The 22,520-nt window shown below is 40.8% G+C and overlaps 4 protein-coding genes across 6 annotated transcripts; 2 read left to right on the top strand and 2 right to left on the bottom strand.

The window, feature by feature from the left end:
* The first annotated feature begins 1,367 nt into the window (after positions 1-1,367).
* On the top strand, positions 1,368-8,433 carry LOC148327331 (oxytocin receptor B-like). Its single transcript, XM_088308549.1, has 2 exons — positions 1,368-2,439; positions 8,012-8,433. Exons 1-2 carry the CDS (start codon positions 1,515-1,517, stop codon positions 8,236-8,238), a joined length of 1,152 nt encoding a protein of 383 aa, XP_088164675.1. The 5' UTR covers positions 1,368-1,514; the 3' UTR covers positions 8,239-8,433.
* Positions 8,434-10,196: 1,763 nt separating this feature from the next.
* cav4a (caveolin 4a) lies at positions 10,197-12,239 on the bottom strand. 2 transcript variants are annotated; one of them, XM_088309670.1, is made up of 3 exons: positions 11,959-12,239; positions 11,040-11,230; positions 10,197-10,658 (listed from the first exon to the last, which is right to left on the bottom strand). In XM_088309670.1, the coding sequence occupies exons 1-3, from the start codon at positions 12,181-12,183 to the stop codon at positions 10,508-10,510; spliced, it is 567 nt and encodes a 188-aa protein (XP_088165796.1). In that variant the 5' UTR covers positions 12,184-12,239; the 3' UTR covers positions 10,197-10,507. The 2 variants fall into 2 exon arrangements, with proteins under 2 accessions (XP_088165796.1, XP_088165797.1); XM_088309671.1 differs by having other exon boundaries at positions 11,040-11,227.
* A 1,959-nt stretch (positions 12,240-14,198) lies between these two features.
* LOC148327329 (uncharacterized) lies at positions 14,199-18,633 on the bottom strand. The gene is made up of 6 exons (XM_088308437.1): positions 18,370-18,633; positions 17,997-18,151; positions 17,765-17,915; positions 16,083-16,258; positions 15,778-16,006; positions 14,199-15,280 (listed from the first exon to the last, which is right to left on the bottom strand). Exons 2-6 carry the CDS (start codon positions 18,132-18,134, stop codon positions 15,123-15,125), a joined length of 852 nt encoding a protein of 283 aa, XP_088164563.1. The 5' UTR covers positions 18,135-18,151; positions 18,370-18,633; the 3' UTR covers positions 14,199-15,122.
* A 9-nt stretch (positions 18,634-18,642) lies between these two features.
* rrp9 (ribosomal RNA processing 9, U3 small nucleolar RNA binding protein) lies at positions 18,643-22,406 on the top strand. Of its 2 annotated transcripts, none has more exons than XM_088308434.1 (15): positions 18,643-19,008; positions 19,135-19,223; positions 19,313-19,425; positions 19,501-19,568; positions 19,655-19,696; positions 19,769-19,895; positions 19,979-20,103; positions 20,179-20,271; positions 20,589-20,689; positions 20,811-20,945; positions 21,149-21,211; positions 21,299-21,456; positions 21,621-21,700; positions 21,792-21,865; positions 22,261-22,406. In XM_088308434.1, the coding sequence occupies exons 1-15, from the start codon at positions 18,925-18,927 to the stop codon at positions 22,361-22,363; spliced, it is 1,455 nt and encodes a 484-aa protein (XP_088164560.1). In that variant the 5' UTR covers positions 18,643-18,924; the 3' UTR covers positions 22,364-22,406. The 2 variants fall into 2 exon arrangements, with proteins under 2 accessions (XP_088164560.1, XP_088164561.1); XM_088308435.1 differs by having other exon boundaries at positions 18,644-19,008; positions 21,299-21,444.
* Positions 22,407-22,520: the final 114 nt, after the last annotated feature.

Raw genomic sequence — 22,520 nt, 5'->3', positions numbered from 1 at the left:
ACCTGCGCAAGTGCGCCGAGACCTGCACGCAGCTGTGGAAACAGTCGAGTTGATTTGCCGTGACCTCTGTCGGCTCCCGGTCACTCCCGCTTGACTGTCACAACATGCCAGTTGAGTGATGCGTTTGCGATGCGCAGTTGGATCGTTACGGTATAGAATCCGTTGAATGGCTCTTACACGGCCTTTAAAAGCACTTTCTATTCTCAAATGTGCAATTTTTTTTAATGCGCAAAAGATGTGGCCTTGTGGCATCATTGTGCAGTGAAATAATGATGAAAAATGAGAAAATATGACACTAAAGCGTGTATAGATAGAATAAAGTGAGGAACTTCTGAAGACAAACAACTAAAACAAAGACTCTTTTTGATTAGTGGTCTTTTCACACAAGCAAAGTTTCAATTCCAGTTTCTCTTCTGATCTGATTTTTTGATTTTCAACTGCGCCGACTCTTCTAAGAACGTTAATGACTGTAAAAAATTTTATGAATCGACTTTGCGCAGGTAACCATCACCTGTTTTCCTGGTTTGGTCATGTGACATTCACAAGATGAGCGCTCGGGCACTATGATGTCATTTTCTGCGATGGAAACAAATGGGTGGATTTTGCTGATTTATTCATTTATTCGAGTGAATCTTGACTTTTTTCAAGAAGGGACACGTGTGAAGCATTAGCTCAACCAAAGATGAACCAGTTTCCTGAAAACATTCACAGCAAATGAAGATTATTGTTGTGTTGTGGTTGAGAATTTGATTCCCAAAAGGAAGTAGGAAGACTGCACGATAATTCATAAAGTTTAGCATGTAGAATTTTCCATAAAAAGATTGGCCCACATTCACATTTCTATCCTTTTTTTTTTTACATTGTGCTATTGTCCTGTCTTTTCCCTTCTGCATCACAATGAGAGCGTTTGTCAACAATTAGCATTGAGAAATGTGAATGTTGCCCAGTTTCTTGTGCAACTTTCAATTTAGAATATCACTTTTGAGAGACGTTCTAATCATTTTGAGAAAAAAAATGCTTTTGCAGGGGAACCATGGTGATGTTTTACTATTTGTACGAATTGTTTTGAGAAATGCACTTCGGTTTGGCCAATTTTAACTCTGATCTGAGAAATGTATCATAGCGAGTGTTTTTATTTACAGAACCTTTTTGGTTCTAGCACTGAAAAACTAAGAGCGAACAAATGCTTATAGATAGATAGATAGATAGATAGTTGCGACATATACATAAGCAAAATGTATCAGAGATGCATATATCATAATCCATCGGTTTCCCACAGAGGAAATGCGATTAGGGGAGGGGACTGCTGTGCCCATAAAGCGCTTCAGCAGAGCAGAAGTTCGGTGGACTCCGTTCGACACATGGCCAGCTGTCTTCTTGAACTCTCAAAGGGAAGCTTGCCATTATATCATGTCATATTTTGTTATTCAAGCAATAATTGAACCAAATTGATGGGAGATCGTGTCGGCTCCAGCTTCACGATGTGACCACGACCTGCGCTTTTTTTACGCACGATGGAGGACTTTTTGCGCGCGGATGACATCCGGCCCCACAACTCGTCGTGGGACAGGTGGCGTGCGTGGGACAACGGGAGTCACTCCACCAACGCCACCGCCGCCGTGAACCCTTTGAAACGTAACGACGATGTGGCTAAAGCGGAAGTGGCCGTACTGGTGTTGGTGCTGCTCCTCGCGCTCACCGGCAACCTGTGCGTGCTGTGGGCAATCCGCGCCGCCAAAACGCGCCAATCTCGGATGCTCTACTTTATGAGACACCTGAGCATCGCCGACCTGGTCGTGGCCGTCTTCCAGGTTCTACCGCAGCTCATCTGGGACATCACGTTCCGCTTCTACGGGCCGGACTTGCTGTGCAGGCTGGTGAAGTACGCGCAGGTGGTGGGCATGTTCGCGTCGACTTACATGCTGGTGCTGATGTCTATCGACAGGTGCTTGGCGATATGCCTGCCACTCCGACCCGTGCGCAGGGGACGGGACCGCGCGTGCGTGGGCACGTCGTGGCTGCTTAGTCTGATATTCAGCACACCTCAAATGTACATCTTCTCCATGCGGGACGTCGGGGATGGCGTGCACGACTGCTGGGGGGATTTTGTGCAGCCGTGGGGGGCCAAGGCGTACATAACATGGATGAGCCTGAGCATTTACATCCTCCCCGTGTGCGTCCTCAGCGTGTGCTACGGCCTCATATGTGTCAAAATCTGGCAGAACTTTAACCTTAAAACCAGGAGGGAGCACGTCTTGGCTCTGTCACCCAAAGGTGCGACTCACCTCTGTAGGGTGAGCAGCGTCAGGCTCATCTCCAAAGCCAAGATCCGCACCGTGAAAATGACTTTTGTGGTGGTTCTGGCCTACATCGTGTGCTGGACCCCCTTTTTCTTTGTCCAGATGTGGTCTGCGTGGGATGATGCGGCTCCACGGGAAGGTAGACATGCATGCACCCAAAATGTACTTTTACGCTCATGTTGAAGTTTGCGCTTCCATATAAAGTGCATCCGATTAAACGAACAAGAGAAATGTACAACTTCAAGTCAAGAAATAAATACATTAAATAAATAGATAATAAATAAGATCAGACTTTTAGCTCAACAGAGGGATCAGCCGGAGGCGGTTGAGGATAAGGTTAAAAAATGTTAAAATGTGTTTGGAAAATCATTAAGAAATTAAGATTTCACTTTGAGTGATAAAGAATGGAATTACAAATTTAATCAATATGTAAAACTGTTCATTTTATAAATGTTTTATATTTCATTATTTCCAATAAATCTGTGATTGTTTGGTGACTATTCCAGGGTAGCCCCTCAAACTCATTAAAGTCAGACGGGATAAGTTGATAACGATATGCTTGATATAATAAAGAAGCATGGATGGATATATGATAGATGTCAATTAGCAGATTCAATGAGATAAATGCATAAAAAAAGATAAACATTTGAATACATTTCTGTTAACCAATTTCAGGTATAAATTAATGCAATAGCTATTATAAGACTTTCATATGCTCAGTGGACCAAATTAAACAACAGAGTGGGCCGTATGTGGCCCGCAGACCACATTTTTTTTTTTCCCATCAGGCATCTTTGCCCCTTCTGTCTCGGTCTGGTGGAAACTGGAAAATTAATTTCATTGCTATTAATTTCTATTTCCATTCTATTTGGTATGCTTGACACCCTGATGACATCCAATCAGTACAATATTTATGTACAATGCTCATACAGTCGATCCCAGCGATAAGGACCAGGACTGCCTGCTAATCGTGAAGATTTGCATGTAATAAACGCCCATTGATATATATTGTGAAATGCCACCTCCCCATTTGATTTATTTATTTATTTATTTATTTATTTATTCAGCTTGCATCAAAATTAACGCATAATAATGAAGTTTTACAGCGATAATAATCGCTTTATTGGTAATGAATGCCGCTCTGACAGAGTCAATTCAAAATGGAACTAAAACATCACTATATAAGAGAAAGAATTCTCCTGAAACTGTATTGGATTGCATTGGTTTATACGTGACAGGTGTACCTAATATTGTGACCAGACATCTTGGAGCACAGATGAAGGTTATTCATTTTTATTCTTCCGTGCGTGAGATAAGACTTTCCTTTGATATTTCCAAAGCAACGGGCCTGAATGGTGTACCAGACGTGTTCCCAATGGGACCACATGTCAGTGAATGAGTGTCATTGACAGTGTTTATCAGTGGAAGGAAAAAGTCCGTGGGAGTCACGGAGGGAAGGGAAATGTAGGACTCCAAAGAGTGGACACAAGAGCAGGGAACTATTAAAACGTCATTATCGTTCAGTTATTCTTGGCATGTAATCGTGCAGGAGTCTTTAATGAACTCATTCTTTTCTTTTAGAATTCAATGGGTTATGTTTTTACTTGGATCAATGTTCCCCCGAGGCACAAGCAATATAAAGTTATTGTTAATGAGCACATTGTATCAAATAGTCTATTAGTGGTTATGACTGAATGCACGGAAGTTTAATCAGAAGGCCACAATTCTCGTGAAAGGTTAGCGTCTTTCGGGTATTATTGTTTTAGCGGTAAATACTGAAGGAAATAAAGTCAAAATACATTTTAGCATGCAAACAAAAAACATGAGCAACAACACAAGCATTATGTGCTTTGTGTTTTAATTTTGCAATCAATTAACTCATTCACTTTCAGCCGAGCGAAAGAAAATGGATCTTTGACGTATTTATCCGTCAATGGCAGTGAGTGAGTTAATTATTATTTTTGAAATATTTGTTTATTATTAAATGTCAAATATATTAACGTTTTGATTTTTCTGACAGTATATCGTATATATGTCAACAATTATATCTAAAAAAAAAAAAAAGCACAGCTGATGTTGATCTTCTTTAGAACACAGGTGTCAAACCCAAGGCTGGCGGGGCCAGATCTGGTCCGCCATATCATTAAAGCAAATTACGACCATCGACTTAATATTTCCCACGAAAATATAAAAATCTGACATTTTCTTGTGTGTCCGCACTCTTTTGAGTTCCGTTCAAGTTTTATCCCGGGATTCCCGGTGGGTTCTCATGTTTAGAAGCCATGTAGGGAAGTTCACTTTAATGAGCTCAACAGGGCTTGAACTCCAAATGGGACTTTGTGCACTCATGCAATGTTTGCATAACTTCTGCTCTTTGATATAGTGCACGCTCCTAATCGAATAAATGATGGCGTTGTCATCGTAATCCGCTTCTGGATTTCAACATGACCTCAACTCCATCCTCGCAGCGCCGCTCGCTAAAGAGGCGTGAAACGAAAATGAGCGTTTCATCTCTGGCGTAGGACAAATGTAAAAGTCAAACAAGGATGAAAGTTCACCGTCATTTGAAGGCATTTCCCCAGAACGATCGTTTTCCCACTCGGCACATTTAAACAGGATTGACGTGTGGATGTCAAAGCACCACTCGAGCACGCAAGAGGTCAGCACCTTCAGGAGAACAACATTTGACACACTTTAAATCCCTTGCACCCCATTATAGGATTAGTAAAAAAAAAACATGGAAACATTTTCTCTTTTCCGCTTTCCCAATGGCATACTCCCCCCCTGTGTGTTGAGTCCCTCCCATCACTGGAATGATCATCATTTCCATGAATAATAAATGACTTTTTTCCACGCAGGACAGTCACAATGGACCGAGGACATTTATCATACTTGTTCCGATGGAAATGCACCAAGCGACCGAAAGTTCAATTCGTGTGGCATACTTATAATGCCAGATGTTCCTGAGGTTTCGCTTTGCCTTAACAATGATTTGTAACATCACCGCAGCTGGCCCGAGCTGTGGCTGATCTATACTGTAGACATACAGTAAACATGAGGGAAATTGTTGACTGTCTCTTTTCCACTTGTGCAAATGTGTAGAGGATGGATTTTGTTTTGGTTTTTTTTTAGAAATATATGACATTAAATAGGGCAATGCATTGGGCGAGCGGTTCACATGTTTGGCTCACAGTTTCAAGGTTCAAGGCTTGAGTCTTGCATCCTTGTGTGTGGTTTGCATTATTTTTTTCCAAAATATCTCACCATCAAATTAACAAAGGGATACACGGGCCATTTATGCACATTCAGACATGTAATGATGAGCATAAGCCGCTACTTTTTTCCTAGATTTTGAACAACACGGCTAATAATGCAGTGCAGCTTTTCGGTGGATTTTTTTCTTTCACCACTAGGGGCGCTCTATAGTCCAGAAAATACGCTAAATAAATCTCGATTTTTTTTTTTTCCTCTTGTGTCTGTCCTGTTTTAATTAGCAAAGTTGTTGCCGTGTTAAAAGGCACTGTTTTAAAAATTTGTTTATGTACCTTTATGTGCATTTACAGAACAAAATCGTTCTGTACATGCAGTAAACAACTATTATTTTTCATCATAGAAAAGTGTGGTTTATAGCCTGGCGCGGCTTGTGTATTTTGTAATTTTTTTATTTATTCATTTAATTTTTGGGGAGAGTTGCTGCGGCCATATACAGGTGTGTCTTATGGTAAATACGGCAAATGCTTTTCGGGACAAATTAAGTGATCTCGCATAAGTTGCATGCAATTGCCTGATAAACTCTCAAGGAGAATCGTTGCGCCACATCATGCTCGTTGGCCTGATGTCATGTCATGTCATGTAATGTAACCCATTGTAATCTAATTTGACATATTCGAATGCAATATAGTCTAATCTTATTTTAGCATGGATGGATGGATATATGGGTAGATATCATATTGTTTCCTTCACTCTAATAGAAGTTGTGTGTCTGACAAATACAGTGGAGCTTCAATTTTTTCAAGACGACACACGATTGTTTTGTCAATTTTTTTTCAATTAACTCAACTCAGCTCACAATTCAACATGTAAAACTTTGGCACATGAAAGTGATATTATTTTTCTGAAATGGAGGCTTCAAGTTATTAATTGATATTCCCAATTTAACTTTAGTGTCAAGCTAAACGTAAAACAAAGATTACATGTTGTGTATTTATACCAACCACACACTTTAACGTTCCCTTTCTGATAGCGTGATGTTGACATCATATGTAAATGTTTTATGTAATTATACAATTACTATTATTTATGTAGAATGTAATCTTCCTGACAAAAAAAAAGCATGAGAAAAATATAATTTTAGGGGGGAAGCTGGAAGAGATTAATGACATTTCCATCATTTTCTTTCATTAAACAAATGAAATTCTATCGCAAGGCAAGCACTGCTACAAAAAAAACTACAAAAAAACAAACAAAGAAAAAAAAAAACAGGTCCTAACTGTTACCTTTATGATTGCCGCGTTTCAATCAAGAATAGTTTAGTGGACTATGTCCTGATTTGGTTCGCCGCATGACTTCTGTAAATTGCGCAACATCATAACAGCAAGCTAACGTGTAACTTGGCAGCAAAGTCAACAATGAAAAAAAAACAGAGCGCAAGTAAACTGCTGCGTGTCATCGTGGTCTGGAACAAGAAACACACATGTCTTCATCTCGCCGTCGTGACCCACAAGTCATGCTTCGGTTTACTCTCCAAGGGGTTCGCGTTAGAAGTAGGGCTTATGTAAGAGTGGCGCTAAGGTTCGGGCTCGAGTTCGGTTGGTGGGATTAAGGGCGCATGTTTATGTTTAGTCAGGCTATGGTTGTGGCAACATTTGGCGATGGGGGTTTAAGGTTAGCATTGGTTTTGGGGTGTGATAGAGATCTGTGTAATTGCATATTTTTTTATGTGCTTTTAGCTTTGCTTTTAATTTGGAGAACTCTGAGACCCTGTGATCAAAAATGTGGTTGAAATCAAATTGGGTTTTTATTGTTATTATTAATATTAGGATTACCATTATTATTATTATTATTATTATTATTATTATTATTACCATTATTATTATTATTATTATTATTGTTATTATTATTATTATTATTATTATTATTATTATTATTATTATTATTATTAAGGATATGCGCGTTTATGTTTAGAATTAGTAATTTTAGGTAATTGTGAAGGGTTACCTTGTGCAGGTTTGGGTTAAGAGGGTAGGTGTTAGTGTTAGCGCAAAGCTAGGTTTGGTTTAAGAGGCACAAGGGTTGGGATTTATGCTAAGGCGTAGTGTTGGTAAAAGTACAGAAAAAAAACATTAAGCACTACTGAGTATAAAGAAGATCATAAATCCTACTCAAAGAAGCAAAAACCACAAAAAAAAAATAGCAGCATGGGAGTGAAAAAGAATTCAGACAGAAAGACAAAAGATCTGGCAACTTCTTGCTGTGGCTGTAAAACTCAAGACTGGGAGGTGTGATCTTCCATGCTTACATTTTCTGCGACATTTAAAAGGAAACTGCAGGGCAAACAGAGTAAAAAAACAACTCGGGAAAGTTTTTTTAGGGACGTTAGGGTTCGGGTTCCTTCACTGACCGTCCAGATCAGATCAGGATAGAATATTCCTACTTGACAGTACATGGTCATACTGACCACAATTTTCTTCCATGCGTCCTCTTTTTGACAGACACGGGCTTCATCATCAGTATGTTGCTGGCCAGTCTGAACAGCTGCTGCAACCCGTGGATCTACATGTTCTTCGCCGGTCACATGTTCCAGGGCGTCACGAGCGGCTTCTTCTGCTGTCGGCGCTACGCGGCGGCGTCCTCGTGCAGCCGCCATCACACCACCAAGAAGGACAGCAGCCAAAAGAGCCTCTCGCACACCTCGAGCACGGGCGAGCCGGCGCACTGAGACTCCATCCCGCCGTTCAAGTTGACGTCGTCTTCACTGGCACGTCATTATTTCAGAAGCTTCAAATGGAAACGTCCTTTCCAGACAGTTGCATCCACGTGATAAGAAGAGAACAATTTTTTTTACGTTTGCATGGCTACTTGTTGCTAAGTAGAGTAGAAATGTTGGCCTGAGAACAATTGAGCCACTGAGAACTTGAGCAGGCTAACTGGTTGTTATTTTGCCCAGCTTTATGGCAACAGTAAAATCTGGGTGTTGTTGGGGACTTGGTTGACAATGATTACTTTTTTTTTTAATTTATTTTTTTTACAGAAATTGGATTTCCTAAGGTTTGGCATTTTCTTCCAGAGATCATAATTTTGATAAAACGTATGTGCACTGTTATCTACTGAGTTGCAGTTCTGACATCATCTTTGATTTTGTAAATTGAATCCCAGTCATTATAATCTAGACTGCTTCAAGGATTAAACACAAATACATTCACTTCTATAAACATACGCTGTTTAGCACGCAAGCAAAAGCCCAACTTAAAGTCCAAGTCTTCCATCAATCTCTGATCCTCACTTTCTGGGATGCCCACCGAGTGTTGCGCTGGTGAATCAAGAAAAGTCTCGAGTGTAATAGTTGACTCAATCCAGTCAACGAAGGGAAGTAAACCTTGATGAAATGCCATGTACGATATTTAGTTCCTCACTTATTTAAAAAAAAAAATGACCAAAAGGGAGTTCTCATTGGCTAAATTTAACTTAAAATCACACAATGTTGTTCCTTTAGGGAGATTCGGCAGTCCGAAAACACTTTTTTTTCATTATAAAATATGCAGCTGCCTTTTCTTTTCACCGCTGCACCATCTTGTCGATTATGTAAAATATCAACGTGAATACATTTGGAAGTAACACAAACCTTTACTGGTGGACCAGCCAGGGCACCGCTCATATTACATAATCAGTCAATTTTGAAATGTTTTATGAACAAGTGAAACTAAGTATGATTTTAATTTGTAAGGACACGCGTAACACAATAAAGACACATTTCAGTCAATGATGTAGCTATGTGTTGCATTTATGAGATTGTCCAATTTACAAATATCAAACAAAGCCTCTTTTGTTTTACTGCTCTTAGTGTTTTCCATCAGCATCTCTGGGACGTCCATTTCTGTCATTGTTTGTTTGTTTCAATTGCATTTGGTGTAATGTTGCAATTATATTACACCACGTGGAAAGAGTTTTGTTACACCTTCAGCTGTTGTGAAATGAGCTTTATAAATGAAGTTGTATTGTATGCGTGTATTGAAAAGTATCAAAACAAAAGTAAGAGCTCTCTGATTTAAGACTGCCCCCTTGTGGCCACATGTTGTTATCTGTCAGGGATGAAGAACATTTTCCTGCTGTTTCCTGCGTGGATTTTAAGATAAATCAAATGAATTGTTATTTAATATGATCATCTATTAAAAACCTTGTGTATGTTTAGCAATTTAAGAGCGATAGTCTATTTAGTGTCCATGCCTCTGTCGTGTATCTTTAATATTGTACATGTCACTGAAGTTACAACATAGTCGAGGAAAATGGGTGGCACAAAAATAGTATAACGGCACATATACTGAGATCCAAAAACTTTATTCAAAATCAGTCTTAACTGGGAGGTGTTTTCAATAATTTTACCTGGAACAAAGTATTTAGGGGGAGGGGCAAAGTCTCCGAATAAACCAAAAGAAATTTAACAATGCATAAATTCTCGTTAACGGGAGTATAGAAAATTCCACAATTTATGGAGTAAAACGTTGATCACGTTGTGTTATACTGCTTTCATTCTCAATCTTAGAATGTGAAAATGTCTTTTTTTTTGTAATCTCCACGCAATGCAATATTCAAAGAACTAGTTTTAATCTAATGAAAATTGTTATAGAGCTAAGTTTTTTGCTGCAAGAATTATAATAATGCATATATGCACTGCGAGTGGGATCACTTTCTTGTTTAATTCTTCCATAAGGGAGAGTAATGTTTTATTTGTTTAAAAAAACTAAAAACTAAATCATAATCAAATAGACTATAAAGGTTGGTACCACATAAAGTTGTAAACTGCACACTGTTACTAATTATTTAAAGTGTCAGGCACAAGTTATTGTTTCCAAACCTCATACACTGTTGAACTCTGAGCAAAGGTGCTGTAAACACAACTATGATGAACACTGTAATGAAATATCCTTGTCCACAAGTGATTAATCCACATGGTGGCTGTGCCCTCGTTACAAACAAAAGGTGAGAATGTGTTATTCCTCAGCCAGGTGAACGCTTAAGGCGCCACAGCAGCGTCCGGCGCTGGTCAACAAGGGCCTCACGAGAACGTCCAGCACGACGCTCCAAAGGTTCTGCAGCCAGCGTGTTCCGATAAGAAGGCTCTTGATGCACGGGCTGATCATCCTGGTCGACACAACAACACGCTTACTGCATATAGCTTGTCATGGTTTTTTTTTTCTATTTAATAAGAAATTGATCCCAAAGTCCATTTCCACTTGAACAAAAATCATATTGCAAAACAACTACTTTGTCACAGCGCAGTCCAAATCAGATTTCAATGATTATAGTATAAATACTAGCACAGATTGTTAATTAAACAACAAATAATAATATAATAACAACTAATACAATACAATAATTTGAATCAAGTACAGATTTTAAAAATGAAATATTTACTTATTTCATTTACCTAATTAACTGCTCTTTTTTTTTTTTTTACAGAATACGTCAAAGGAACAAAACTAATTATAAGTATTTTTTTTTTCTTCAAACTGGCCCACTTACCATATGTGTATGCAACTGAGGACAGCAAAGAGGATTCCAGAAAGGATGGACATGGGAATGGCCAAAAGCACTGTGATGATCCTGTATACCCAAATTCGACTGACTTCAAACAAAGCGTGGCTCCAGATCCACACTCGGTCCCCACTGCGCACAGACATTGGCTCCGCAATAACATCCTCAAACGTCACCTGCTGGGCGAAATAACGCACAAGTTTGATTGACAAGACCAAATACTGCATATGAATAGTACAGAGTTTTTCTTTCATTCATTCATTTTGTATTTAATACTGAGTAGTGATCCCTGAGTACACAAGTGATGTTACTACAACAAAAAATCATTGTAATTGCAATTGGGAGGTACCCCACTAGAGGGCGCTGTTTTTCGAGTTTCATATTGTGTACAGAGTATAGAATCAGGTGAGGATGATTGGGTATCATGAACGTGATACATAAATCAATAAATGAATTGTCACGTACAAACGAACAAATGTTCCTTTCTGTCAGAATTTTTTAAGTGTCTTTCATTCATTCTAAAAGCATTTTATAGCTAATACAGAGTACTGTGTGCACGGCATGAGTGAAGTGGTTAATCACTACCCATTCAATGATGATTCAGTGTGGATGTGAGTGGTTCTCTCTCCACTCTATGTGCCCTGTAATTGACTGGAGATCAATACAGGATGTAGTCTTCCTTTTCCCCATCCTCAAGTCAGCTGGGATTGACTCCAGCCCACACGATAAATAAATGTGGACGTGGCTGTCATCTGCAATTTTTGGACCGAGCTGAGGGGCACAAATTATTGTGCTACACAAATTCTGCCTGGCAACAGGTTGATGGTATGAAAAAAAATGAAAACAATTCTGTTCACCTAAGTCACGAAACACATTTCAGCCATGAAAGCATATCAGCATTTGCTACCTTAAGGCAGTCGTTCATCCCCCGAGGGTCTCGAAAATCGAGCAGAGGTTTAGTATCGCTGATATCCACCAGAGAAGACGAATGAATACTTTCTTCTGCGCGGTCAGAAGGCGCTTTCCATAGCGTCTCTGGTTGTTCCTCCGTATCAAACTCCTCAGGGTCACTGGAGTCCTCCAGGTCAATCTCCACCTCCTCTAAATCCCCGCGCTTTCTCAGGTCGTCCATTGAAACAGGTGAACACAACACAGTATAGACGGCAGACACTCCCAACTGAGGCCAAAGCTCGCTTCAGCTGTGGGCAAGGGGGGGCTATATTGGGAAGACTGCGTTGGCCTGGATGGTATTTTCAGATGGGCTTTCAACTTGGATCACTTTCCTGTGCTGTGAGACGATGGAGGGATATAAATACTGGCCACACCACCAACCACACGCACGCATTATGTCATTTCATAATATTGAATGACAAATAGGAGTGGCTCGCAGATGTGGCAGATCTGGGAACGCATTTATTTCAGAGAACTATAAACTAGTCTCATTTTATAGATCAGTGGTGCTGCTGTAAAGTTTGGATTTGCTGTGAATTTATTGTTAAATGCAGAAACGCATACTGCGCATTGTCTTAGTGTTCTCTCATGTCACTCAACAGGCAGTGACGGGCCGTGCATTTCACACTCAGGCCTTCAGCGAAGTCGTACTTAGTCTCACTTGAATAATACATATTACCATCATTTATGAGTCACCACGGCTTGGACAAATAATACACAAAAATGCACGAATGAGTGAGTGTTGGGCGACCTGGCTTCTCTTGAAAGGTCTGTCTTGAAAATGGCCTTGCAAGTGTATCTGCAATTAAATCTACACTTTTCCCTCCTTCGACCATTGTGGTTTAAAAATATTATAAAAAATATATATATATGTAAAAATATTTTAGATTTTCAAACAGTCGCCAGGTACAACGTTTGGGTGTGTTGATTCCGCATTGCACTGCCCCCTCACAAGTGAGTATCCAATCACAAGACGCGCTCATCTCCTTCAACGTAAGGCCAGCGAGAAGGCCTTACTGTCCTCAACTCGAGATGATTGGCTAAAAGCCGCCTTACTCACACGGAACAGATGCCCGCACGATTGTGTCTGAAGGCCTTGGACGAATAGTGCATGCTTAATGGTATTATGAAATCTGCCTGGCAACACGAGCTAGCTGAATTCTGATTGGATAAAAACTCTAACCTAAAAATTCAACACTGGGTCATAATATGATATCAATGTGAAAAATATGATCATGATTTCTTGATCATTAGGCCAGCAGAGAAGGCCTTGACTGCCCCAAATTGCTCCAAGGGTTACCACATTGAGTATAAATATGTAGTTTAGCTTTAATACACATTTAATGAGTATATATATTTAGTAGTGTGCGTTAAATTTTCCCCATAATTTTCTTACTGGAATCTAGTACCTACTTCTTTTCATCCTGATATTTTCGAAAATTATGTTACATAAATCTGTTTGCAATACTTTTCGTATGAAATCTTACATTCCTTTAAGAAAAGACATTTTCGACAGCCCTGCACGTTGGTACTTCGTAGAGGCTTTTTTTTCTTATACATATCGTCAGAAACAACAGAGATCCTCAATGCAGACCTGCAGAAAAAATGTGTCGCAAGCTGAATCAGTAACTGGCTGCAATTTAGTGGAATATCAAAACAAGGGCCATCGCGGAGGGATGTGATCAATGAGAATAATTCAATGACGACAACATCCGCCATCCTTTTGAAATGGAGTTAATGAGGCTTCTTGTTCGAGGGCCAGCTGCACACAAGCGGTTGCGGTGGTCCTTTACTATACGTGCTAGTCCTCTCACCGCAAGACACAATCAAAGAGGAAGTCAAGGCCGAGCCACACTCACAAAACTAATGAATAGCACAGATTGGTACACTACGTGCTTGGAGATTTTTTTTTTTCATGATTGCAAAAGAAGCCAAGAAATGCTATTTCAAGATTATATGATACACACCATATAAAATTTCCATTTTGTCAAAAGGCCTCCAGTTGTGTCTTCTTTTGATTACAGTATATTATTTCAGTCCCTTTATAGTGCACGTAAACTTAAGCATATTCCTCCAAGGCGAATCAATAAAAAAGTAATTTAAAGCCGACTATACGATATCGCAAAAATTTCTTCCAAATTCACAGCACTGACATCTGCTGGAGAATATTCCCATTCATACACAGATGTAATGAAGTTAGCAAGAGTGGAACATAACTATTCCCTTAAGTTTATTATTGGCACAAATGCAGTGAAGCACAACAACAAAGTGATTCAGATATTGCTTATATGTGCACCGAAACTCACCAGACACAGCCTAAGGTGCACACACATGAACATTCTTTATTAAAGTGTAGTCCCGCTACCTAGTTTGGAAGTTGCTCAATTTGTTTTAACTCATGGACCCTTTGAACATAAAATACTTAATCTGGTGGGATACAAAAAAAAACCAAAAAACATTTCTGTTCTGTCTGTATCCATCAAAACGGAGCATTAGTAGCTTTGTAAAGGAAGAATTTTGGATACAGCACTAGTATTTTTGCACCTTGCAGATAATCAGTACCTCGTACCTAAAAACGAAACGACTTCCGATTAGTGAGAAACTGTGCTTAAAACGGCCACCAAATGTCCTCATTAAAAAGAAAGACGGGAAAAAAAAAACATCTGACCCCTACTTGGGATCTTTTTTTAAAAAAGGTCAATACTGACTGAAATGTTCAAAATGGTTTAAAAAAAAATTACGCAAGTGAGGAGTTGACTCCTCTTGGACCGGACATCCATTAAGGTCATTAGTGTTTTTTGTTGGACAACAAACGGATTTTCGACAGAGCAAAGCAAACATTAAAATACAATGTAAGAACGTGCTAGTCTATATCACACGTGAGCTTAAAAGCACTGTACATTTGCCCTCCGGGATATGTAATACTGTCTAATGAGAGCGGTCCCAAGTTTACAAAAAGGTGATTACTATAAAAAAAATAACCTAATTGTAGCACTACATTGAATAATGTGGATTAGGAGAGGCGAGATAATGGCTGGATGGACCTGTCACACGGTTACAGTGCAGCACACACACGAGCAGACAAGATGAAGGCCGAAGCGCACCGCTGACTGGCATCAATCATATCGACGCGTTGTCGGGCAGGGGTTGCTCGGCTTTGTGTTCCACTTTCACCAAGCCCATTCTCTTCTTCAGCAATTTGTCCTCATTGTTCAACTTGGTCCGGATGGCCGTCTTGATCTGGCTTCTGTCCACACCAAACTTGACCGCCACGTGCTCTGGAGGGAATGACGAGACGATAATGAAGAGGAATCAAAAGGTTGTGTGTGAATGCTGAGATGATGTCATCCAGCAAGTCCGGCATCTCTACGCAGACCCCACTGTGTTCCTTCGGTGAGTTCTTATCGATTGAGCGCAACAGTGGTAAGAAACTAGTCGTTGGAAATATGCTAGTCGGCATCCAGAGTGGAATACCATGTTCTTTTATTAACACATTCACTGCCATTGACGGATTAAGACGTCAAATTTCCTTTTTTTTTTTTTTTTACTTGGCTGGTCGTGAATGAGTTAAGAATGGAACCAAGGGGCAGCAGACACAAATACAATAGAGGCCCCAGAATTGAACCCTGAGTAACACCATCCGACACTGGGGCAGTGCAGAATTCAGAGCAACCAAGGCTAACGCAAAAAGTTCTAACTCTTCACTCAAGTCTCACACATTGTTGTGAAAGCTTGATTATTAATCATTCCATGACATTCGTTCTCCGCAACCTACCGATGATACTCCTGAGGATTTCAGGTGGAAGCTGGGGCTTGTGACATTCCTCCCCATTCATAGCGTTCCTGCGGCCCTGCAGCGAGTGTGTGGCCAGCGTTTCTCTGTCAAAAAGCATCATGAGCAGCGCCGCGGTGTATTTCTTGAAGTCGGCGATTTCGCCCACGTGCTCGTAGAGATTCCTCGGAACGCGGATGTTTTCGGCGAGGTACATGTAGTTGTTGATGTCCTGAGGGTGAGAAAGACTGAGCGTGTGACGACGCATAAGAAAGGCGGTACGGCGACACCGATTAACGAGCGCTGACCTCTGGCTTGTCGCCTACTGCTACGATGTTGGCTTCGTGCTCTGACAGGAAGGAGATGCTTTCGTCTTGGGAGTTGTGGGGTATCATCATCGGGTCGCCGCCTTGGAGGACGTGGTCCAGCGTGGCTCGGAGGTCATGAGCCGTGTGTCGCATCTCCACCATCAGCGTGTTCATCTCTGCGCCGAGCGCCGCGTCAAGACAAATGAGCATTATGTGTTTGAATGTCCACAGCCTAGGCTAACGGAGCGAATCACAATTCTGGAATCAATTTTTTGCCACCAAACAAAACAAAAAGACATCAATCATCACAATTCACAAAAAAACACACCTATTCGCAGTTGTTGCTCTTTCTGAAATGCCCTTAGATGCCACAAGATGGCACCAAAACCCTGGCTAATAGTTGTAATTGTGGGTAAAAGGAGACATGATCAATTGACCCAACTCTTCTAAAATCTTTCTATGTCAAGGAAGTTTAGCCTGGGGCATGAGCGGAAGAAGTATGTTTTTGTCGAGCCAACTGGCTATTAAAATCTCATGCTGACAAACAACCAAGGGCTCATTACTGCTTGATATTTCGTATTTCTACGAACTGCAAAGGTAATACACAATAAATGTGCATTTCGTCTTTCTTTCAAAATTGAAGAATCTAAAAAATGTTTTGAGATGATAGTTTATGGCATGCTGTGGTTGGAATTATTAAAGGTAGAGTTTTCATTTTAGAAGCTGCTAGCAAGATTGGAATGTAGCCTCATGAAGCTGCTAGAAAGGTTGGAATGTAGCCTCACTTCACCCCCCATCCCCTGTCAAGCCAAAGGAACAGCCACTGCTCACTCAAGTGCATGCACAGGCGCATGCTAAGGTCGCTACATTGCTAACATAACTTCATTCTTGATGGAGTGATGCCAAAAATGAAATGTCACCGGAAAATTTTTCTTCAGACTCCCAAAAATAATTACATACCACAAATTTGACAACCACACAGAAAAAGAATGAACAGACGCCATTCAAACACAATATACCGCCCACTTGTCCGCTCGTCTAAAGTCGCCGTGAACTTTTTTCTAACCTACAAAACGGCACTAAAAACTTCAAGTCGCGAAAACTAATCTAGATATTTACACTTAACAATGTACTGCCGTTCATAGTGAAAAGGCGAAGCAGCACACAACTGTGGTTGACCGCATAGGATTGTGGGAAATTGTACTATTTTTTTTAGCAAAAAGCTTGAATACCTGGAAGTTTACAGTTTTTGATTTGTTAGTTTTAGTCACACAGTGATGAGTTACGAAATAATAAACAAAAATGAAATTACAGGCATAAGATAGAGCCAGAAATGGATGACTTACCAAAAATAGTATTCTACTGTTGGATCATACATGCGGTTTTAAGATATATGGCTGAATAAAAGCTGCTTTTTTAAAGCACTGCAAACTCCACTTTTTAAATAAGCAGTCATCAACACTTGGGGGTGTCGATTACAGGTGTTTTTTGCTATTTGCATCTGAGACTTTGTGATAGGGAGGGATAAGTAATCAGTCTCAACTAACAAAGTTAAGCTCTGCATTATCCTCTTCAATACAACCACGATATGGAAACAGGAGTTCAGAACATTCTGATATGCTACCCATCTTATTATCAGCAACAAACACATACAAAACAAACTTTTTCATCTTTCTGCCCACCTTTCATATCCCTCAGCTCTCTCTCAGCAAGAATTCGACACCTTCGTTCATATTTGAGTTGGGCCTGCAGCTGTTCGATCTTCATCAGCAGGCTGATGGTGTCCGTTCGGATGCCTGGACTCTCTTCATCTTCAATTCCCTCAAATTCGTGCTGGGAGAGGAAACCACGCCCTGTGGTGAGGAAAAGTGCACAACGCGTGTGTGTGCAGCGTTCAAGAGAACCGAATCCTACCTCGGTGTTGAGAAAAGCAGAGTAAGTGGACTCGGCCAACTCCTCCATTGGACCACCCTCCAGTTGGACCGTGTTGATCTTTAGCATCTTTCCCGGCGTCGGGGAGGGAGTCGCCCCCGCCTCTCTCTTAGGTGGCATAAGGGTTCAAAGGAAATCTGGAGAGGGAAGACACATTTTGTAAAGTTCAGCCCCAGGGAACGCCGTCTAACTTTGCGCCTCAGGGAGAGACGAAAATGGAAAGTTAGTTGACGCCGCGTCCTCAGCTCGACCCCTCCGCTGCCCACTCAGCTCAACGTGATAAACACCCTCTGTGTGCGGCGGGGGTGAATAAATTTCGCATTTTAAGGATACAATGATGGAAAATGAACCTCACCTGGTCACTCGGGATATTATCGGGGAATTAAAGTGTAACGACACCCACTGAGGACAAAGGCAGTGCAATATATGCAAATACTGCGTTGTCGAGGAAGTAGCAGTACTACTGCAGTACTACAGTACATGGATCCCGGTGTGATAATGTCAGTGTTACATGAGCAGCTCGAAAGGTTTTGAGCTCAATGCACGAGGGGAATAAATTGCATTTGGTTTTAATATATATAGTATGAATGTGTCAGGAATAACTGTGTTGTTTGATTTTTTTATTTTATATGCGGAACTAACCCGCGACACATTTTTCTACCAGGGTCCTATTTTTCCACAGCACTGTTTCCTGTTATTCCCAAATTCCATTTTTAGCCAATAGGATTACAGAGCCATCTAAATAGGCGGGATTTGGTATCCATAAACCAACCAGCATCAATTTTCATTCCGATTCAATTTCGTGTTAGGTTGACCTGCATGTTACCCATGTGGGTGCAATGTTGACTTGAGTCCTGCGAAAGTATTGATTTTTTCATCAACAGCGTAGTTTGTTTTAACGCATTTCACAATGTCGTCGTCCTTCTTCATCAAGGGGTCCAAAAAACCCAAAATCATGAAAACTGCGAAAAAGACAACGATATCGAAGCGGAAAGTAAGTGTGACTGACTGGGGCAAGCTAGCCACCGCTAATGGCTAAATTTTGCAATGCGCATTTAAACGTACACTTTTCATTGCATGTCACTATTAAAATCATGTTTTGTAATCTGCTTTTACTCAGATCGATGGCGACACTGCTGGGAAAGTTAAAGGCAAGAAAACGAAATCAAATTATAACGAAGAGATTTCCAGCGAATCTGAGACAGAGAGGTAGATTTAACTTTATAATATGTTTATAACATAAGTATAGAGACATTATTAGCCACATTAATATTTTTCAATATATTTTTGCTGAGCAGTCCGGTCGTTAGCAAGCAAAGAGAGGCCGACGAGGAGTATGACTATGACGAGACACCGCAGGAGAAGAAGCTCAGATTAGCCAAACTTTACCTCGACCAATTAAAGGAACAAGGTAAATTTCTTCTTGTATGTCATTTTTTTCTTTAGCCCACACTTGTCTTTCACTTTTTTATCCTGTCTTAATTAGAAGAAGATAAGGTAGAAGATGAATCATTTGAGACTGATCTGATTGCGGGTAGACTTCATGAAGAAGTGGTAAGATGGGCAGCTATGGACACGTACTCAGTTTGTGGAAAGAACGCACATGTGTTTGATATGGAATCTTTTCTCTTTTTTTATAGCTTGAACAGAAAGGGAAACTACAGCGATTTATTGCCAAAGATGTAAGAAGTTACAGAAAGTTTAGCACTCTGTGCCTTTGGTGGGGGTACATTTATTAAATGTTTTTCTTTTAGCTATTACCACCCGACGCTTCCGAAATCCGTCTTTTACGAGGACACAAGCTCCCAATCACCTGCTTGGTCGTCAGTCCTGGCGATAAGTACATCTTCTCATCCGCAAAAGACTGCTCCATAATTAAATGTAACACATTGTCGATTTATGTTCAGCATTGTGTCGATGATAAAAATGTGTCTTGAACGACCTCTGGTTTTATATTTTTTCAGGGGATGTCGAGAGCGGGAAAAAGCTGCGGGTCATACCTGGTGGAAGGAAGGGTATGCAGGATCGCCATGTTGGACATACGACACAAGTCCTGTGCATGGCCATGTCATCCGATGGAAAATACTTGGTGAGAACCCATCACTTTTACAGTGTAACTGAAACTCACAAACAACCCGAGAATTAACAAACACTTTTTTTTAAGGCAACTGGAGACATGAACAAGCTGATCATGATTTGGGAAGCTGAAACGTGCAAACATCTCTATAAATTCACAGGACACAAAGGCCCCGTGTCGGTGGGTAGTCACTTAATATCAGGAGTTAGCAATTTTTGATTAATTTGGAGTTTATTGTCAGTGTGGTAAAGCCTTCTTAATGTAACCCTCTCGTGTACATAATAGTACATTTTAATTAAATGTTGAACATGAAAATATCAACTTAAGAATCGTATTTGACAAAGAAGACATTTTCCCAAGTCCTTATTTTCACATTATCTATAAAGAAAAAAAACCAAGTCATGTATTCAGGGGGGGCGTATGGCATTGTCCTTGAAACACTCCCACCTGAACAAATGTAGAAGCTCTTTTGCGTGAACGTGCTTGTTTGCTTGCAGGGTCTCTCGTTCAGGAGGGGAACTCACGATCTGTACAGCGCCTCACACGATCGCTCCATCAAAGTGTGGAATGTGGATGAAAATGCCTATGTGGAAACTCTGTGAGTGAACTCATGTATCTGACACCTTAAGTACATCAGCCCGATACTCACTTAGTTGTAGAAATACTGGCTTTATATTTTATAATTCTATTCATTTACATCCCATTATGACTTCTCACAGCTTCGGGCATCAGGATGCCATCACGGGACTAGACAGCCTGAGCCGGGAGCGCTGCGTGACGGCCGGCGGCCGCGACCGCACCGTGCGGGTGTGGAAGATCGCCGAAGAGTCACAGCTCATTTTCCACGCCCACGAGTAAGTGTTTGTGTGCGTCACATGATGGCGCCAGTGAGACAAGTTGTTTTAATTTTAGTTTTCTTAATTAGTTGATTTATAACAGTTCTGGTCGTGGTTATAAATAGCATGCAATGAAGCGTTAGTTGTCCTACACCATTGGAGTTTTCGCCAATGATAAAAAGACATCGACTTTTAATTTGTTACAAATGTGTTTCTTACAGCGGATCAATAGATTGCATCCAGCTCATCAACGAGGAGCACATGATCACGGGAGCTGACGACGGGTACGTCACGTCATAAGACAAGTCATTAATATTGTCAGTTTGTCAATTGGATCACATGTCCCTCCGTTTCTGGGCCGACTTCCTCAGCTCCGTGTGTCTTTGGAGCGTCAATAAGAAGAAGCCCCTCAGCACGGTGAAGCAGGCTCACGGTTGCCAAGGCGACGCCGGGCTGGAGCAGCCTCACTGGATCGCCGCGGTGGCCGCACTTCAGAACAGCGACGTCGTAGCCTCAGGTGCCTCTGGCTGTGAGAGTCCTTCCTAACACACACACACGCATTCATTGAACCTTGTAATGGCCCTGTTGAATGGATGCAAATGTTTTCAGAGCAGTGTGATGCACACACATTTCCATCTGGTTGAGTGTACCGAGCACAACACCAGTCCAGTCACCTCAGGTTCTCTTTCGCAGGTTCCAGCAACTCGCAGGTGCAAGTGTGGAAGTGCGGTCCAAATTATCGATCGCTTGAGCCTCTCTTCACTATTCCAGTGGTAAAAGCATTTTGAAATTCACTGACCTTCATGCAACACCTTGAGACCTCGTGTCTTCTTATTCTGCGTCCCTTTTTTCCCCCTCCCTCAGATCGGTTTTGTCAACAGCTTGAAGTTTTCTCACTCTGGTCACTTCTTGGTGGCGGGTGTCGGCCAGGAGCACAGGTAATATTGCACGAATGCTGCTGTTTCCATGGCAACTGTTCCCTGACATTTTTTTCAGCACCAGATGTTGCACTCGGTGTCCACTAGATGGTAGTGTTCTTCTTTGCTTTTAAGGGAAAGGTCATATGACCTGTTGGGTGTAGTAGCAAAAATTTGCGAATAGTAATTTTAATTAATAGGTTTTATCCTGACCCAAAATATGATCCAAACCATTTCAATATTATTTATTTTATGATAAAATTTATTGTAAGAATATCAGTTCGTCTGTGGGGACTATTTGAACATTGTGTCAGAGGTCATTGAAGTTGGACCTCATCTCAAAGTCTGGTCTGAAAGTAGGAATTTGCCCTTTTGAGGCTTTGGTGTTATTAAATTTTTCATCTGTCTCTGTGCAGGTTGGGTCGATGGTGGAGACAAAAAGAGGCCCGCAACGGGATCTGTATCATTCCCCTTAAAAGGAAATCTCCCAATCAAGTTGAAGCCCCGACATCAGAATAGTGGACTTATTTTTCTTTTGTAAATTAAAGGTGTTTAAAACCTTTTCCCTCAATATTACTTTTTATTAAAAAAAAAAAAAAATCCAAACATCTTTCGAGAATGAATTGATGTTCCTAAAACCGGTTATTTGTTGGTGAAAAACATGAATTCAAGTTTT

Source organism: Idiotropiscis lumnitzeri, chromosome 11 (assembly GCF_059441095.1).
Source record: "Idiotropiscis lumnitzeri isolate Australia: NSW breed Sydney's pygmy pipehorse chromosome 11, RoL_Ilum_1.0, whole genome shotgun sequence".
Lineage (NCBI taxonomy): Eukaryota > Metazoa > Chordata > Actinopteri > Syngnathiformes > Syngnathidae > Idiotropiscis > Idiotropiscis lumnitzeri.
Note: the sequence above shows the minus strand (reverse complement) of the source record. Positions and strands in the feature narration are given on the sequence as shown.

Bases quoted from the DNA above. Each gene is read 5' to 3' on its own strand.
- cav4a (XM_088309670.1), bottom strand. From the start codon at position 12,183: ATGGACGACCTGAGAAAGCGCGGGGATTTAGAGGAGGTGGAGATTGAC. The intron at 11,231-11,958 runs GTAGCAAATGCT...TATTTCGCCCAG, and splicing joins GGATGAACGACTGCCTTAAG to CAGGTGACGTTTGAGGATGT. The intron at 10,659-11,039 runs GTAAGTGGGCCA...TGTGTCGACCAG, and splicing joins CTCAGTTGCATACACATATG to GATGATCAGCCCGTGCATCA.
- LOC148327331 (XM_088308549.1), top strand. From the start codon at position 1,515: ATGGAGGACTTTTTGCGCGCGGATGACATCCGGCCCCACAACTCGTCG. The intron at 2,440-8,011 runs GTAGACATGCAT...TCTTTTTGACAG, and splicing joins TGATGCGGCTCCACGGGAAG to ACACGGGCTTCATCATCAGT.
- rrp9 (XM_088308434.1), top strand. From the start codon at position 18,925: ATGTCGTCGTCCTTCTTCATCAAGGGGTCCAAAAAACCCAAAATCATG. The intron at 20,946-21,148 runs GTAAGTGTTTGT...TGTTTCTTACAG, and splicing joins CTCATTTTCCACGCCCACGA to CGGATCAATAGATTGCATCC. The intron at 21,457-21,620 runs GTGAGAGTCCTT...TCTCTTTCGCAG, and splicing joins AGCCTCAGGTGCCTCTGGCT to GTTCCAGCAACTCGCAGGTG.
- LOC148327329 (XM_088308437.1), bottom strand. From the start codon at position 18,134: ATGCCACCTAAGAGAGAGGCGGGGGCGACTCCCTCCCCGACGCCGGGA. The intron at 16,007-16,082 runs GTCAGCGCTCGT...TCTCACCCTCAG, and splicing joins CAGTAGGCGACAAGCCAGAG to GACATCAACAACTACATGTA. The intron at 15,281-15,777 runs GTAGGTTGCGGA...CATTCCCTCCAG, and splicing joins AATCCTCAGGAGTATCATCG to AGCACGTGGCGGTCAAGTTT.